Source organism: Schizophyllum commune (genome assembly GCF_000143185.2).
Source record: "Schizophyllum commune H4-8 unplaced genomic scaffold SCHCOscaffold_6, whole genome shotgun sequence".
Lineage (NCBI taxonomy): Eukaryota > Fungi > Basidiomycota > Agaricomycetes > Agaricales > Schizophyllaceae > Schizophyllum > Schizophyllum commune.
Window position 1 is genome coordinate 1831286 of NW_026089543.1, and position 14306 is coordinate 1845591.

Here is a 14306-nt window from a genome sequence, read left to right on the forward strand (position 1 = left end):
CCCACCTGTGGGTGTCGTTGACGCATCAATAGGTCAGCTGCCTCTCGACTACGCCTTTTGTCGTCCCGACTACGCCCTGCGGTCACCTGCTCCCAGAATACTCCCTTTGGACACTACGAACGCGTCCGCTGGTCACCTGCACTCTACCCAGTGCTGGCGAGCATCGGAAATGAATGGGTAGATTTCCTAGGGTATCGTGGCGCTCCCGGTTTGCGTCGAGGCGTCCCGGTATGCAGCGAGACGTTGACGATTGAGTATTCATGAGTGAGAAGCTCACTATCGTTACTAAATGGACGGCAACTGACTCAATTGACAGCTCCCGGTGGGTGTACAGCTGGATGGCACTGGTTGGTCGATGTGGACCAAATGGGCGCGCTCATCGCCCACCAATCATTTGGCGGGCCGTCGCGAACCGAGCACTCGTCGTGCGCTGATCATTTGTCCATGTGCCAGGCATCGACCACTCGGAATTGACGACAATAGGTGTTTGTCCGTACACAATCAAGACCGTAACTCCTAGTCGAGGGGCTAGGAAATGCTGGAGGAGCTCTTCTCAGATCAAAACTCTCCTGGGATCGGGCCTCCCCGGCCCACCCGACGACGTGAACAACGTCCTCGTGATATCGCAGACCCTTGGGACATTCCCTCAAGAATGCTTAGGCTACAGCTTCGCAGGTGTATCTGGGCCACCCTTCCACCAGCGACTTCGGGCAACTCCCCCACTCACGCAAGGGGACGTGGCCGTCCGCGGACATGGATTTTCGGTGCGCCTCATGACTATTATTTGATGAGGCGAGTTGTCCGTATATGAACGGTGCCCGTCCGTCAAGTTGTGTTTGCTGACAGGAAGAATTTGTGGCACACCATGCCTAGCCATCAGGGATTTACCCAAGATTTACCAGCGCCCCACAGTCTGCAAGGACTGAACCGAGCGTTGAGTCATCATGGTATGTGAACGGAGTGGTTTGACGTCTACGGCGAGGTCATGGACACCCGCGAGCGACGTATGCACCCGTAGTCGCCGGGCCCTTTCCCTGTGCAGCGAATATCGGCAGATACATCCCCTGCGCAGTGAGCGTCCGCGGCCGTGCGAGTTTGCGGACACACTTGTTGCGCCTTCACGGCATCCCCAGCGCAGTAGGCTTTGAGCGCAGCCAAGATGGGGCAATCCCCCGCGCGTCCAGCACCGGACAATTCCCCGCGCCGGCACAGCCCTCTCACCATCTCGCGCTGATTTGGCGAGGTTGAAGCAGGTGTTATACCGCGCCGAGCGCTTGGCTGCTGTCGTGTCTGGGTCGTGTCACCTTCGTATGAGCCCTCGCCTTCGTATGGGCCGTCTCACCTTCAGCAAACGCTGATGTTGTGCAAACAGTGCTATATAGCGTCCGAGGCTCGCGCTTTGCTATTTGGCGCGGGGATGCTCGCGCGCTGCTGTTTACAGTAGCGCCGAGACGACGAATGTTGTCAGGCGCTGAGACCCAGATGAACCTCATCTAGCGCCGTGACTCATACGAACTTCGTCAAGCGCTTGTGTTGCACAACAAGGAGACCTTGGCTACACAGGCATACCGTGATCTGCAACGAGGCGACGGCGTGCTGCCTGAGGACGATCCGCGGCGTGTTGTTCTGGGACTTACCCGAATTGGGATGCTCTGGTTGTTGAGACGGAACATGCGTGAGGGCATGCGTTTGTTCACTCATGAATTCCATGGCGCTACGCGTATCGTGTATGCCACTCCATACACGCGTACGTACCACCGCGCCGCCAGCCATCTCGTCCGGCCGCCGTGCACCAGCCATCTCATTCCCGTCGACATCGGGATCCGTGCAGGAAGGGTATCAGGATCAAGATGATTGTTGCTCTCTCGATAGACTTGCATGGGATTTCCGGGGCTGCACAAGCTTGCATGCAATTCATGGAGAGCGACGATACGGACTGGCCTATTCGAGTACGCCGGGGTGTATCATGGTACAAGGACACCGGGGTGCATGGTTCAGCACACCAGGGTACATGTTCGTGTCACCTGACACTCGCGGCGTCGAGGGCAGGGTTCAAGGAGGACGGATGTTATACAAAGGCGGGCGTTGAGCGGATCAATGGGGCGGTATTAGACGAAGCACGGTCGAGTGGGAAGCTTGAGCAACGGGTGAGAAGCTACCCACAGACGTTCTCTATTCTCTATTCCCCACAGTTGCTCTTGCATCCCCACAAATTCCCTGAGGCTGTAGCGCCCCGCAGCTGCGTTGCACACCGGGAATGAAGCACGGTGGCTCCCCAGAATTACCCTCTATAACCCCTAGAATCATCCTACAGCCTATCCAGTGCGCGCACGACGGCGACGTGCGCCTGGATTCGGTAAAGTGGAAGTCAACTTGGGTACCGTGACCACTTATATTACCCCACTCGCGCTTTTGATTCCCCAGGGAATAGATTGATTTCCCTACCCCGCACCTCAAGTTCCCGACAGCTGCGTCGGCAGGATTGTTGCTGTCGGCAGGGATGTCGTGAGCCCGGCCGAGGACGGGCACTCGCCGAGTTCTCTGAGAGACCTGCGAGCCCGGGGGAAGGCGGATCTCTGCGCGGGCTGCGGCCTTGACGTGGGCTGTACAAAGCGACGAATATCGGGAAAAAGGATCCAGGTGGCAGGAAAGAGACGCGCGTGGCTGTGAAGCGTGATCACGGGTAACCGTTTGCTGTACGGGCCTCGCGGCTGAGGTACCTATGCAGAGCGCAAGGGGCGGGCCTGCAAGGGCCTGGCGAATGGCCGCGAGGCAGGGGTGGTACGGCCGTTGCGCTGTCAGAGCACAAGCTCCGGTTGGGATAGTCGCGACCGGGAGGTCAGTTGGACGGAATTACAGCTCATAAGACCGTTTGGACGGATTGGGCTCCAGAATGCGAGCAGCTGACCGGGCGGGCGACCGACGAATCCCTGCACGACAACAGACCCCGCACCTGCAGGATCTGGGTGGCGCGGTCGAGGTCGCTTGATCAGTTCCGTCCCCACGCCCGCGCAAGTTGATTACGGCACGTGCCCGGCAAGCACGTGCGGCTGTGCTCGGTGACTGTCGGGCCGGGCACACTGCGGAAAGATAATTGGTCAAGCGGCCTCTGTTTTTCCTTACTCTCCTTCCTGTAACGCCGCCGCCGCGCACGGCGAGCACACTCGCGCGCTCATCGTTCACTGCGTCCCCGAGCTCAGCGTCCTCATTACACGACGCAGGCTCCGCCCTGCCACCGCCTACAGGCGCGTACACCGTCAGCAGGTCCCTCCGGAACTTGAGCGACTCCGCCAAGCAGGCTCGAGTCGGAGGTGGCGACCCCGACGCACATTGCTTGCTCGAGACGGACCACTTCGACTGCAACCTCATTATGACCGTCCCATTTCCCTCGCCCGTCCTCTCCCTGACGGTCGACCACGTCAGGGACCTTCAAGGCAGCGATGCGCTCGTAGGTCTCTGGCATGGTGAGTGAGACGATCAGCTTCCGCATGCCATAGCTGACGAAAAACAGTTTTCACGCAATGTAAATATGCCCTTCGCGATGGAGAGCGCCTTGAGAACATCTCCTGGCGCCTCTGGCACCGAGAACGAACCTGGACGCCCGCTAAGGCCAGGTCCACATACCGACCACCCACCCCCGATGATGCTAGTCCCTCTCCCGAGCCGACGAACAAGATGCGACTGCCCAGCGAGGGGCCTGCGCTCGCAGCGCCCGTCCCCCAATCGCATGGTGAGCTTCACCTGCGGTTTCCATCCCTCCATCCCGCTGACCGCGCACAAGCCACGCTGCCCCTCAAATCCACTAACGATTCTCGCGCACCTGAACCCTCCCAGCATTCATCTGCAGAACGGGCGCCTCGATCGATGATTCCCTCACCTGAATCATCGATATCGTCCGGATCATCCAGTCAGGACTCTCCTTCACCCCCGTTCTTCCATCCTGTAACCCTTTCAACTTCGCCAGCGTCAGGTCCGGCTTTCGGTGGACAAAGTGTGGGCAAGATTATCTGCGACTGCATAGCCTCCAGCGTGCCCCTCCAAGGTGCACATGCATTCCGCCTTGGGACGTGTCCATCCGAACGGCGCCGCAACCACGCAGGCAAGGGCACGGACGGCTTAGCGAGCGGGCAGACGGTCGCGATTGTGCGCTTGGACTCTTCAGCGGACTCTGCCGGAAGCTCCGTTAGGATCGCCCTGCCTATTTCGTCCAAATCATCGCCGAAGAATTGTAGGATCGCATCCAACACCTCATCCAAGTCATCCACGCCGTCATCTAATTCTGATCGGTCTTCGTTCCCCCGCGTCGTGGTCGTCAATTCGACGCCCAATCGCACGCCACATCCCACGCCCCCTGCGACACCAACGACGGAGATCGTCGAGCCTCGCTACCGGATCGAGGACCAGCCCGCTAAGGTCAGCCACGGCGACAATCTGCGTCCTCCGACGCTTGTATCTATAATGCCTACCGAGGTACGTAGCTTCAACTCCCCGCCCCGCATCAGCGCGGGCGAGCAGCGTATCAACCGACGCTAACATCCCGATCCAGAAATCCGTGCCCACGGATGGTACGACGCAGGCTATGCCTACTGGCTTGACGTCACCCGTCGCGTCGCCGGTGACGCCTGCGCATGTTCTTTCGAGCGCGCCTGCGAGCGCGTTCAGTCCAGCACATTCGCAATCTACCGCAAATCCGAAACCCATCTCAGACAAGCGGACGGTCTCGGATGTGCAGGCCACCAGTGCTCCAGTAATGGCGCCCGCGGTATCGTATGCGGCCTCGGACACCAGCGAGGCCTCGACGACCGCGCCTGACACCACGATGTCGACCGCGACCCTGTCGACTGCGCACACCTCGCCCCCGGCGAAGGACAGCCCTACGCCGATGAGGAGATCGAAGAGCGAAGGAGGGTCCAAGCGGCCACCCCTGGCCGATGAGGAAGAGGTCGTGGAGGATGACGACGAGGAGGAGGCCACGACTGCGCCCTCGACGTCTGTCCATTCCGCTGGACATATGAAGAAGCTCAGTGCCAAGCATGGCAAGCGAATAGCTGCCCGCATGCCGCGTCACAAGCGCGTCGTGCGCAGGAGTACGGGCAGCGAGAAAGAGAAGGAGAAGGAGGCGCAGAAGGAGAGGATCATGGCGTTCGCTGCCCAGGAGCGGGAGAAGCAGGAGCAGCTTTACCGGCGACAGCGCGAGCGCGAACGACAGGAGCAGCAGGAGAAGGAACGTGCGGAAGCACAGGCGAAGGAGCGCGAACGTGTACGCCGCGAGGAACTTCGTCTTCGCCAGGAACAGGAGCTGCAGAAGGAGCGCGATCGCGCGGCACAGATCAAGCGTGACGCACAGGAGCGGGAGGCAGCGGCGCGCAAGTTGGCCGAGACGAAGCGGATAGTGCCCCGTCCTGACCGCCCACCGTCCCCCTCGCGGACGTACGTGCGCAAGAGCCGCTTCGACATCGGCTCGCCGCAGTCGGACGACTCCAAGTCTACCGTCTCCCCCGCGCGGGAGGCGATCGTGCCTAGCAGGCCAGTGATCGGCGGCCTGGCTGGGCTACTCCACGCCGCCCCGTACGCTCCCCACGAGCAGCCGAGTACGCATCGCACTTTGCCTCCGCCCCGACGCTCGCCGGATCAAGTACCCCAGGCCCAGGATGTCCGCGTGCCGACGGCGCCTGCGCTCGAGGCTAAGGTGAGGGCCATGACGGAGGCTGATGTTACCCCACGCCCGCCCACTGTCCGTGCTCCGACGTCGCGCGACCTGCCGCCGCCAAACGTTCTTGCTGAGGCTCTGAAACAGCAGGGTCAGCGCCAGCAGCCACCACGTAAGGTGGTGCAGCTTGAGGAGGCGAACGATTCCTCAACGGAGGACGAGTCCGAATGGGAGGATGAGCAGGACTCGGAGGAAGAGGTGCGTATCTCGATCGTGCAGCATATCTGATCTCATCAATATCATAGGTCCCGCCCCCTCCCCCACCTCCGCCAGCTCGCGGTAACCAGCCGCGTCGGCCCCCGCTGACGAGCTCGAAGAGCACCAACAACGTCCTTGATGCGGCGGCGCAGAAGTTGCAGCGTGTGCAGAGCGATAAGGATCTGTTCACCAAGCTGCCATCGCGCAGCTACTCCAACCTTGCGCAACAGCCGCGGACGGGTCTTCTATCTCAGTTATTGAAGCCTGATTCGAAGATCATCGAGATGCGCCGAACGCAGACTATGGTCGACGTTCGTGGCGCCGCCCAGCCGCCGCCCCTCCTCCATCGTCCCCCGGTCATGGAGAAGAGCAAGAGCGCGGCTGCGCTGCCGATGTCCTCGGTCTCGACGTCGCAAGCTGTCATTGGGCTCGATACCAAGGCTGCCGCTCCGGCGGCGCCGCATCACGGTGGAGGTTACCGGCCCAAGGGGCGTCCGCAGAACGAGGACATGGAGAGCGATACGGGCGAGGAGGAGGATGGTGGTGATCGCGTGGAGCTATCGCAGAGCGTGGCGCAGCAGCGCCTGGCCGCTCTGGTCGGGAAGGGTAAGAAGCCGGCGCACCGATCAAGCGCGGAGGCTGGTACCTCTCATGCGCATGAACCACCACCCCCTCCGGCTAGGCAACCGCGACGCCCGCGAATACAACCTATGACTACGGTCAACCATTCTCGAGCTCCGTCCCCGACGCGCACAAACACGGAGGCCCGACCGACGTCGACTGTCGACCCGTCGCCCGCTGCGCCAATTCCGCTAGGCTACCCCTATAATCTGCCCCCGCCTCCAGAACCTTCGTCGCCTCGCACCACGCGCCAGCTGATGTTGCGCACGGAGATGTCGGAAAGCGTACGCCAGAACCTGCTTTGGTCACGGCAATTGGCAAGACGTGATAATATGGGGCCGCCACGGACGCGGAGTGGCATCCTCGAGCAGCCTCCAGCGCGGCCCACCATTGCCGCGCAACCGAGCGTCGTCCGCTTAACCGCCCCGCGGCAGCAGGACCCGGCCGAGCAGCAGCAGGAGCAGGAAGACATTCGTCGCGAGATGCGCCTTGCGCGTAACCGCACCTGGGCGGGCGACGAGTTCCACCAGACGGGTTGGTGGTGAGCTCAGTGAGGGGCGGGGCTATTCGCTGCCGCCCTCTCGGAGGCAACGTCCGCCTCCTCTTCGTCCTTTTCAACGTCCGGCTGGACGGTATCGCGCCGCCCCGCCGCCTTCATCCGCATTTTGCCATTTCATCCACGTCTTGTACGCATCCCTCGCATCTGGTTTCTGTCGCATCTTCATCTCATCGCTGACATTGTAATGTGGTTCTCATCACACTGTGTATTTATCCTGCGGACATGCCTGTCCTGTTTTCCCATTCTCGCCATCTCTAGCCAGTCTCCATCCTCACCACCATTGACGACGAGCCGCCCGTCTTCGCCCGCTTACCGTGCGCCGGAGTGCCGTTTACCCCCACATCCTCCTCACACCTTACGCCTCCACCAAGTTAATGACCTCGACGACTCTTCCCTCGTACTCGTATAATTTACGGTTGTCTCCCCGCGTCCGGCGGCGACCAGGGCGACCGGGCTGTTCTCTGACTTCTATCGGTGTCATGTTTATAGTCTCTTAGGTCTCACCGTGTACTACCAGGTATCATAGTATTCTCCGGGAAATGCGATCCTTTCCACATTCTTTCAACTGAGGTGGGATACTGGGCTGGAGCTTGCTGACGATGCGCCGGAAGCTTCGCAGTCCCCGCGCAAGCGGGAGTCGGCACGGGATTTTGTAATCGAATGTCACGTACCGGCATTCGATTGCACAGCTACCGGAATGGTCGGAAGATGATGAGAATACGTTGGCAAGGGATGGGGGAAAGCAGGTTGATTTTTTGCGAATCGGCGCCTCGCCGGATGGCTACGCGTCGGGGCGGGTGGGTGACGAGGTCTGAGTTGACGGAAGCGGTCGCGCATCACCCTGACAAGCCTGCATCACCGGATTTAATCGCCCCGATCATCCGTGCTCTTCGACCCTCCACGCCACCTCTATTTAGTCCACGAATCTTCGTCACACTTGAGCGCACAGCGTGCCCTCACGCGTTGTTCTGAACTCTCATCTTCATTCCTTACGTTATACTATAGGCATGTCCTCGAACGAGGACGACGGGCGCGACTACGCAGACGATGGGCAGGACTACAAGAAGCGGCGCGTGCAACGCGCCTGCGATCAGTGTAGACGGAAGAAGAGTGCGTGAACGACTACTGTCCCCCTCATTTTGTGATTGACACAGTTCCCAGTACGATGTAAGTCTTTCAAAAGGGGCGCGCATCCAAAGGCTAACGCCTGCCATCGTTCCCCCTTAACTTTAGGTGACGGCGTGCAGTCCAACTCGAAACCATGCTCCAACTGCTCTGCCTACGGCTACGAGTGCACGTACATACAAACAGCAAAGGCGCGTAGCCACATCTACTTCCCAGACGCCATGCTTACCGATCACACAGAGACGCGGACCCCCAAAGAGGTCGGTCTTTGTTCCCCGTTCCCCTGCATGAGACGATGCTGAGAATGGTACGACAGCTACGTCGAAAGCCTGGAGAATCGTCTCGAGAAGATGGAGAAGCTTCTCCGGCAGGTTCGTGTCTGGCCTCAAGGCATCCCTCCCTCCACCCTCTGACATGTGTCTCCAGCTCTGTCCAGACGCTGACTTTTCGCATGAACTTGGCGACGACATTGGGCGGGAGCACTGGGCCAACAAGCCCCCGCCCCCGGTGGACCCCAGCCCCCTCGTGGGGTCCCAGCCCGATAATCCCCTTGCCGCAAAGCTCACCACCAACCTTATACGCACGGCCCCAGACACGCAGCGCATCATGGCAGAAATGCGCACCGACATCGAGCCAGAGGACAACGATTACTCTTCACTGCAGATGACTGAGCAGATGCAGCGCTTCAAGTTCGAGGATCACGATATCCGCTTCTTCGGGCGCTCGAGCGGCGCCATGCTCGTGCAAGCTGCGGTCGACCTCAAGGGCGAGCTGACCTCGGTGCCTAGTAGCGATTTCTGGGAGCGCGGCCTCGGCTCGCGACGGCCCGAATTTTGGCAGCTACATCCCGTACGCACTTTCGAGCATCCCGGTGGCAGGTCGGACTCAACGATTTTTTCCCGTAGTGGGAGGCCGAAATCATGACCAAGAAGGAATACGTGACCTATACGTTCCCCGAGGACAGTCTCCTCTACGCGTTGGTCGACTTGTATTTCAAGGAGATCAACACCTACTTGCCCCTCCTCCACAAACCCACCTTCATCGCGCAGCTCATTGCTCGACGGCATCTTGCCGATGAATCCTTCGCCCCCATCGTGCTTTTGGTGTGCGCCGTGGGCGCGCGGTTCACGAAGGACCCTCGGGTCCTACTGGAGGGTTCGACATCGTTTCACTCCGGTGAGTCATGCTTACCCATGCATCAATCCCTGTCACTCATTTGTCACGCGAAGCCGGGTGGAAGGTTGGTATCTCGTTGGCGGAACGCCGCCCAATGCTTACCAGCTTCTCCCGCAGTGGTTCAATCAAGTGCAGATCGTTAAGCGATCCATGTTCACCGCGCCTACCCTTCATGATTTACAATTCTACATGGTAAGTTTCCAATTTCTAACACACTCATCCCTTCCTTCGACCCACCGGTGTCACCCAACCAACTGCCTGACCCACGACCCATATTCCCTGCCGTCCGTTTCACCCGCGGCTCGAATTAATCTTACTCCTCCGGCAGCTCTCCGTGGCCTTCCTCCAAGCGACCTCCGCGCCACAAGCCTGCTGGACGATGATCGGTATTGCCGTTCGCATGGCCCAGGACGTGGGTGCGCATCGGCGGCGCGTGTCCAAGAAGCCGCTCACGATCGAGGACGAGCTCTGGAAGCGCGCGTTTTGGGTCATTGTGTTCATGGACCGCGCGTGCAGTGGCGCGCTGGGCAGGCCGTGCGCGACGCAGGAGGAGGAGTAAGTATCCACATTTTCTTACCACAGTTGCGATAATCTTACTTGCGCCGTAGCTTCGATCTCGACTACCCCATGGATTGCGACGACGAATATTGGGACCATCCGGATCCAGAGAAAGCGTGGAAACAGCCGCCGGGGCGACCGTCCGAGGTTGCGTTCTTCATTTCCATGCTGCAGCTGCACGAGCTCTTGGCGATTTGTTTGCGCACCATCGTAAGCTTCCTCGTCTACCGAAATTCGGGCCGCTGAGCTGACGCTATTCCAGTACTCCATCAACAAGTCCAAGATCCTCTTCGGCTTCGTGGGGCAGAAGTGGGAGCAGCAAATTGTCGCAGAACTAGACTCGGCGCTCAACAAATGGGTCGACTCAGTGCCTGACCACCGTACGAATTCTCCTACCCCACAAATATGTTTGTAAATTAACTTCCTTCCCACAGTCCGCTGGGACCCCAACCGCGAAGATGAGGTCTTCTTCAACCAATCCGTCCAGCTCTACGCCACATACTACCACGTCCAAATCCTCGTCCATCGCCCCTTCATACCCTCCCCGCGCAAGCCATCTCCGCTTTCTTTCCCCTCTCTGGCGATCTGCGCCAACGCGGCTCGCTCCCTCATCCACATCGTCGACATCCATCTCCGTAGGACGGGAGCGAGCCATCCGTCGATGACGGTGAGTCTTATGGACCATTTTCCGCGTGCAGAGGGTCTTACCCACGGGTTTCCCTCCCTCTTGAATCAGAGCGCTATCTTCACGGCCGGGATCGTGCTGTTGTTGAATATTTGGGGTGGGAAGAGGTCGGGGCTGTCGACGGATCCTAATAAGGTGTGTATCTCGGTGTCGTCCACTGGTGCTCGAGCTGACATTTATCAGGAAATGGCCGACGTCCATAAAGCCATGAAGTGCCTGAGGTCTATCGAGAATGGGTACGTCATCACTGGTGCGTCGTTCTACACTCGCTAAGGCAGCCTTATAGATGGCACACTGCAGGTCGTCTCTGGTATGTCGAAAGAAGCCTTGTATCCGGACCACTCTCTGACCTGTATTTTAGGGATATCCTCTACGAACTCGCCTCCGTTGGCGACCTCGCCTTGCCTACACCGAGCCCACAGCCTCAAAAGAAACGCGAGCGCGACTCGGAGCTCTCCGCCTCCGCAACTCCAAGCCGCTCCTCGCCTGCCTCTTCCGAGCACGGCCCGCGCGCCATCGCCGGCTCGCGGCGCGTCTCCAAGGACGTCGGCCTCGCCAGCGGGCATTCCATGAGTGGCCAGTTCTTCAACCTACCTATTCATAGTGAGGAGCTCGGGCGACTTCCGCTACACGGGCAGGTGAGCTTCTTCACCAGGCCGGAGCAGCAGCAGCAACACGCTGGACCAGCGCGCTCGGACTTCTCAAATTGGTATGGGCCGAGCGCGGGCGTGTCGGCGGACCATGCTGGGCAGGGGCCGTACGCGATGAATGAGGCGTCGTCGTTTTACGACCAGCTTGGGCATGCGCTCAACGGGCACTCGCTGCACTCCGCACTCGAGTCCGGACCGTCGGCAGGGACGGGAGAAGGGCCGCCGTCCGTCAATGTCATGTCGCCCGGGATCGACACGGATACGATGGCAATGTGGAGCAACGCGCCCGCGGGGTTCGAGTAAGGAATGTCTCTCACAAATATGAGGACCATTACTGACGTTCGTTGGATCGCAGGATGAACGACTGGGGCGCGTATCTCACAAATGAGCTCAACCATGGAATGCCGCCGATGTCTTAGTTCTGTCGACTTACTGTATATCCCGACATCCATCTTCCATCACCTCGACTCTCGCTATACTGAACTTTGCTATCTGCGCTCTCATAGACGCTGCCTGCATCCTGGAGAGCTTTTATGTACCACGGGATGCAGGGGCCGCTGCATTATTGAAGTCTTCGCTCTCGCCGAAATTGTATCATATGCTTCTAGATGTACGTCCCGGATACTGGTCGACGCCCCGCTATATCTTACAGCTACTGGACACCATGTATTTGTTCAACAGCAATCGCATAGAGCCCAGTCTTATTCTACTTCCCTCTATGTTCAAGCGCCCGAGATGCGTTGTTCGCTGTGAACTTGAAGGTTGTTGTTGCTCATGGCTGTACCATAACTGGGAATTCTACCAGCCTCTGCCTGAAGTCCAAGTTTTCCTCAAGTAGTCGGTCCCGAATACCTATGCCTTGCCATCGGCACTTGCCGACACAGAAAGAGCTCGCTGATTATCTCATCGCCCCTTGGCTCACGCCAAACAAACTCGCAACTTATGGTTATCACCCCTCGCTTTCTTCGTCGTTTCGGGCTGCTTTCTGACGGAAATGCCCTCTCCAGCTCCCTCCATTCCTCAAGAGCGCTCGGAAAGATGCAAGCGCTTAGCCGATAATAATTCTACAATGCTGTCTCTTCTATCCGTCAGCTGCCAGGTGCCGCTGGATTCGCGGTCCTTCCGCAGGGAGCAACATGCGAGCTCGAGCTACCAAGTACCCCGATGGGCAGAAACTCCGAGAGGCCCGTGTCAGGAGGCCCAAGTCTGTTTGAAAAGGCCCATGCAGGAACAAGCGTCGCGGCTGAGTGAGCAGCGCTGCCGAACATACGCGCGTTCTAATCATAGTGAACACGTCGTCCTCGTCGTCGCAGCTATATAGAGGGGACCTTCCGGTCTGCGATGAACAACACCGCCGACTAACCGCCAGCCATGGGAAACCTATCATTCCCCCGCTTTCTCTGGGACCAGCTCTCGTACCATGCTCCTGTGGTCCGCAAAGACCTCAAAGGCCAGACGGTCGTCGTCGTTGGTGCCAATGTCGGTCTCGGATACGAGGCGGCGAAGCACTTCGCGACGATGGGGGCGGAACGCGTCATAATGGCTTGTCGCAGCAAGGAGCGGGGTGCTGCAGCGGTCGAGCGTACGTTGTTTCTGACCCTGATCACATCCGTTCAAGGAGTTACTGACTCAATATCTTAGGTGCCCAGCAGGAGACGGGGCTCAAGAACACCGAGCTGATGCTTGTGGACCTGGCCGACTTCAGCTCGATAAAGAACTTTGTCAACGAACTCCAGGCTCGCGTCGATCGCCTTGATTATCTGGTCCTGAACGCAGGCGTTGCGTACATGCGGTCTAAACGCGTGGCGACGAACGACGGCTGGGAGGAGATGTATGTGTCTCTGCGCAGGCTCTACACATCTGAGCGCGTTGTTGACAAACTACAGGATGCAAGTTAATGTCATCTCGCCATCGTTTCTCGCCCTACTGCTACTGCCTCTGATGGTGCGAACATCGCGCGAGCGGCACACTATCCCCCGCACGGTCATTGTCACGAGCTCTATGCATTATTATGTCCCGCCATATGGGGATGATATCTTCCTCCAGCCTGAACTGCTGAAAGCGATATCAGACCTTCCGGAATATGAGTACGTTCTGCTCACTTGCACAATCCCAGCGAAACTCAGTCCCCTGACATCGCCTTCCCAGTCCTATGGCACGGTACTGCGAGTCCAAATGTAACGTCCCGTTTCCCCGCCAACGTGATTCATTTTTACAAGCCCTCTCCCAGTGTTCAACGTCTTCTTCACTCGCGCCCTTGCCGAGCGTCTTCGCTCCACTCACCCCACCGTCATCGTCAACTCGGTCAACCCTGGTCTCGCAACGACGACCTTGACCCGCGATGCCAAACCGTCCGAGATGCCAATTAGCTTGCGAATTATGCACGCCACAATCGCCGTCACCGCGGAGGTTGGCAGTCGCGAGCTCGTTTACGCGGCGCTGGCCGGCAGTGAGCGCGCAGGGTCGCTGCAAGGGGCCTACGTCGACCGCTGCGAGGTGCGCGAGCCTTCGGACTTCGTGGTGAGCGAGAAGGGCAGGATCGCTCAGGATAGGACCTTCGTGAGTAGCCTCCATCCTACGAGCTACTCTCCACTGATGCACGTCCTTTAGCGTGAGATTGTAGCTGCCGCACGGGAGATCGAGCCGAAGATCGACGAGATCCTCAAGGAATATTTGCTGGATATCTAAACGTGCCGGCCTTCTTCGAAGTATCTGTACACAATGTATGACTTTGCTTCGGGCCATCTAAGCACCTATGAATCTGATTCCTCGACGGCGCTGACTATGCGGTGGCAAGATCCAGGTGAGCGTCCCTCAAGGGCCGACTCCGTCGGACTGCTAGCATCTTCCATCGCAACTTCCAGGCTGTCAGCTACTCGTTGCCCAACTAATGCGATCTCTCGCAGCTCTTCCTCAGTCACTGCGATTGTTCTCCGATGGATCGGGCGGCCCCGATCCTCTCATCTTCTCGTGAAGGACCATTCGGGCTGCATAGCGAGGCAGATCCCTCAGGTTCCTTCTGCC

At 58.9% G+C, this 14306-nt stretch overlaps 5 protein-coding genes across 5 annotated transcripts; all 5 read left to right on the forward strand.

The window, feature by feature from the left end:
• Positions 1–3370: 3370 nt before the first annotated feature.
• SCHCODRAFT_02451399 (uncharacterized protein) lies at positions 3371–3588 on the forward strand (the record flags this gene model as incomplete). Its single annotated transcript, XM_003032076.1, has 2 exons — positions 3371–3464; positions 3512–3588. Coding segments are annotated over 2 exons (171 nt in total), but the record flags the coding sequence as incomplete, so codon positions are not given.
• A 376-nt stretch (positions 3589–3964) lies between these two features.
• SCHCODRAFT_02542750 (uncharacterized protein) lies at positions 3965–6011 on the forward strand. The gene is made up of 2 exons (XM_050343617.1): positions 3965–4470; positions 4547–6011. Exons 1-2 carry the CDS (start codon positions 4459–4461, stop codon positions 5936–5938), a joined length of 1404 nt encoding a protein of 467 aa, XP_050200149.1. The 5' UTR covers positions 3965–4458; the 3' UTR covers positions 5939–6011.
• Positions 6012–6417: 406 nt separating this feature from the next.
• SCHCODRAFT_01095374 (uncharacterized protein) lies at positions 6418–7074 on the forward strand (the record flags this gene model as incomplete). The annotated part of the gene is made up of 1 exon (XM_003032075.2): positions 6418–7074. One exon carries the CDS (start codon positions 6418–6420, stop codon positions 7072–7074), a length of 657 nt encoding a protein of 218 aa, XP_003032121.1.
• Positions 7075–7927: 853 nt separating this feature from the next.
• SCHCODRAFT_02626746 (uncharacterized protein) lies at positions 7928–12095 on the forward strand. Its single transcript, XM_050345370.1, has 18 exons — positions 7928–8198; positions 8250–8255; positions 8322–8404; positions 8454–8473; positions 8530–8584; positions 8640–9062; positions 9119–9389; positions 9443–9453; positions 9507–9581; positions 9718–9944; positions 9998–10157; positions 10210–10327; positions 10382–10614; positions 10684–10767; positions 10816–10868; positions 10919–10942; positions 10994–11581; positions 11638–12095. The coding sequence occupies exons 1-18, from the start codon at positions 8096–8098 to the stop codon at positions 11699–11701; spliced, it is 2598 nt and encodes an 865-aa protein (XP_050200150.1). The 5' UTR covers positions 7928–8095; the 3' UTR covers positions 11702–12095.
• Positions 12096–12208: 113 nt separating this feature from the next.
• On the forward strand, positions 12209–14047 carry SCHCODRAFT_02626749 (NAD(P)-binding protein). Its single transcript, XM_003032073.2, has 6 exons — positions 12209–12864; positions 12924–13113; positions 13169–13369; positions 13431–13459; positions 13513–13841; positions 13893–14047. The coding sequence occupies exons 1-6, from the start codon at positions 12654–12656 to the stop codon at positions 13968–13970; spliced, it is 1038 nt and encodes a 345-aa protein (XP_003032119.1). The 5' UTR covers positions 12209–12653; the 3' UTR covers positions 13971–14047.
• Positions 14048–14306: the final 259 nt, after the last annotated feature.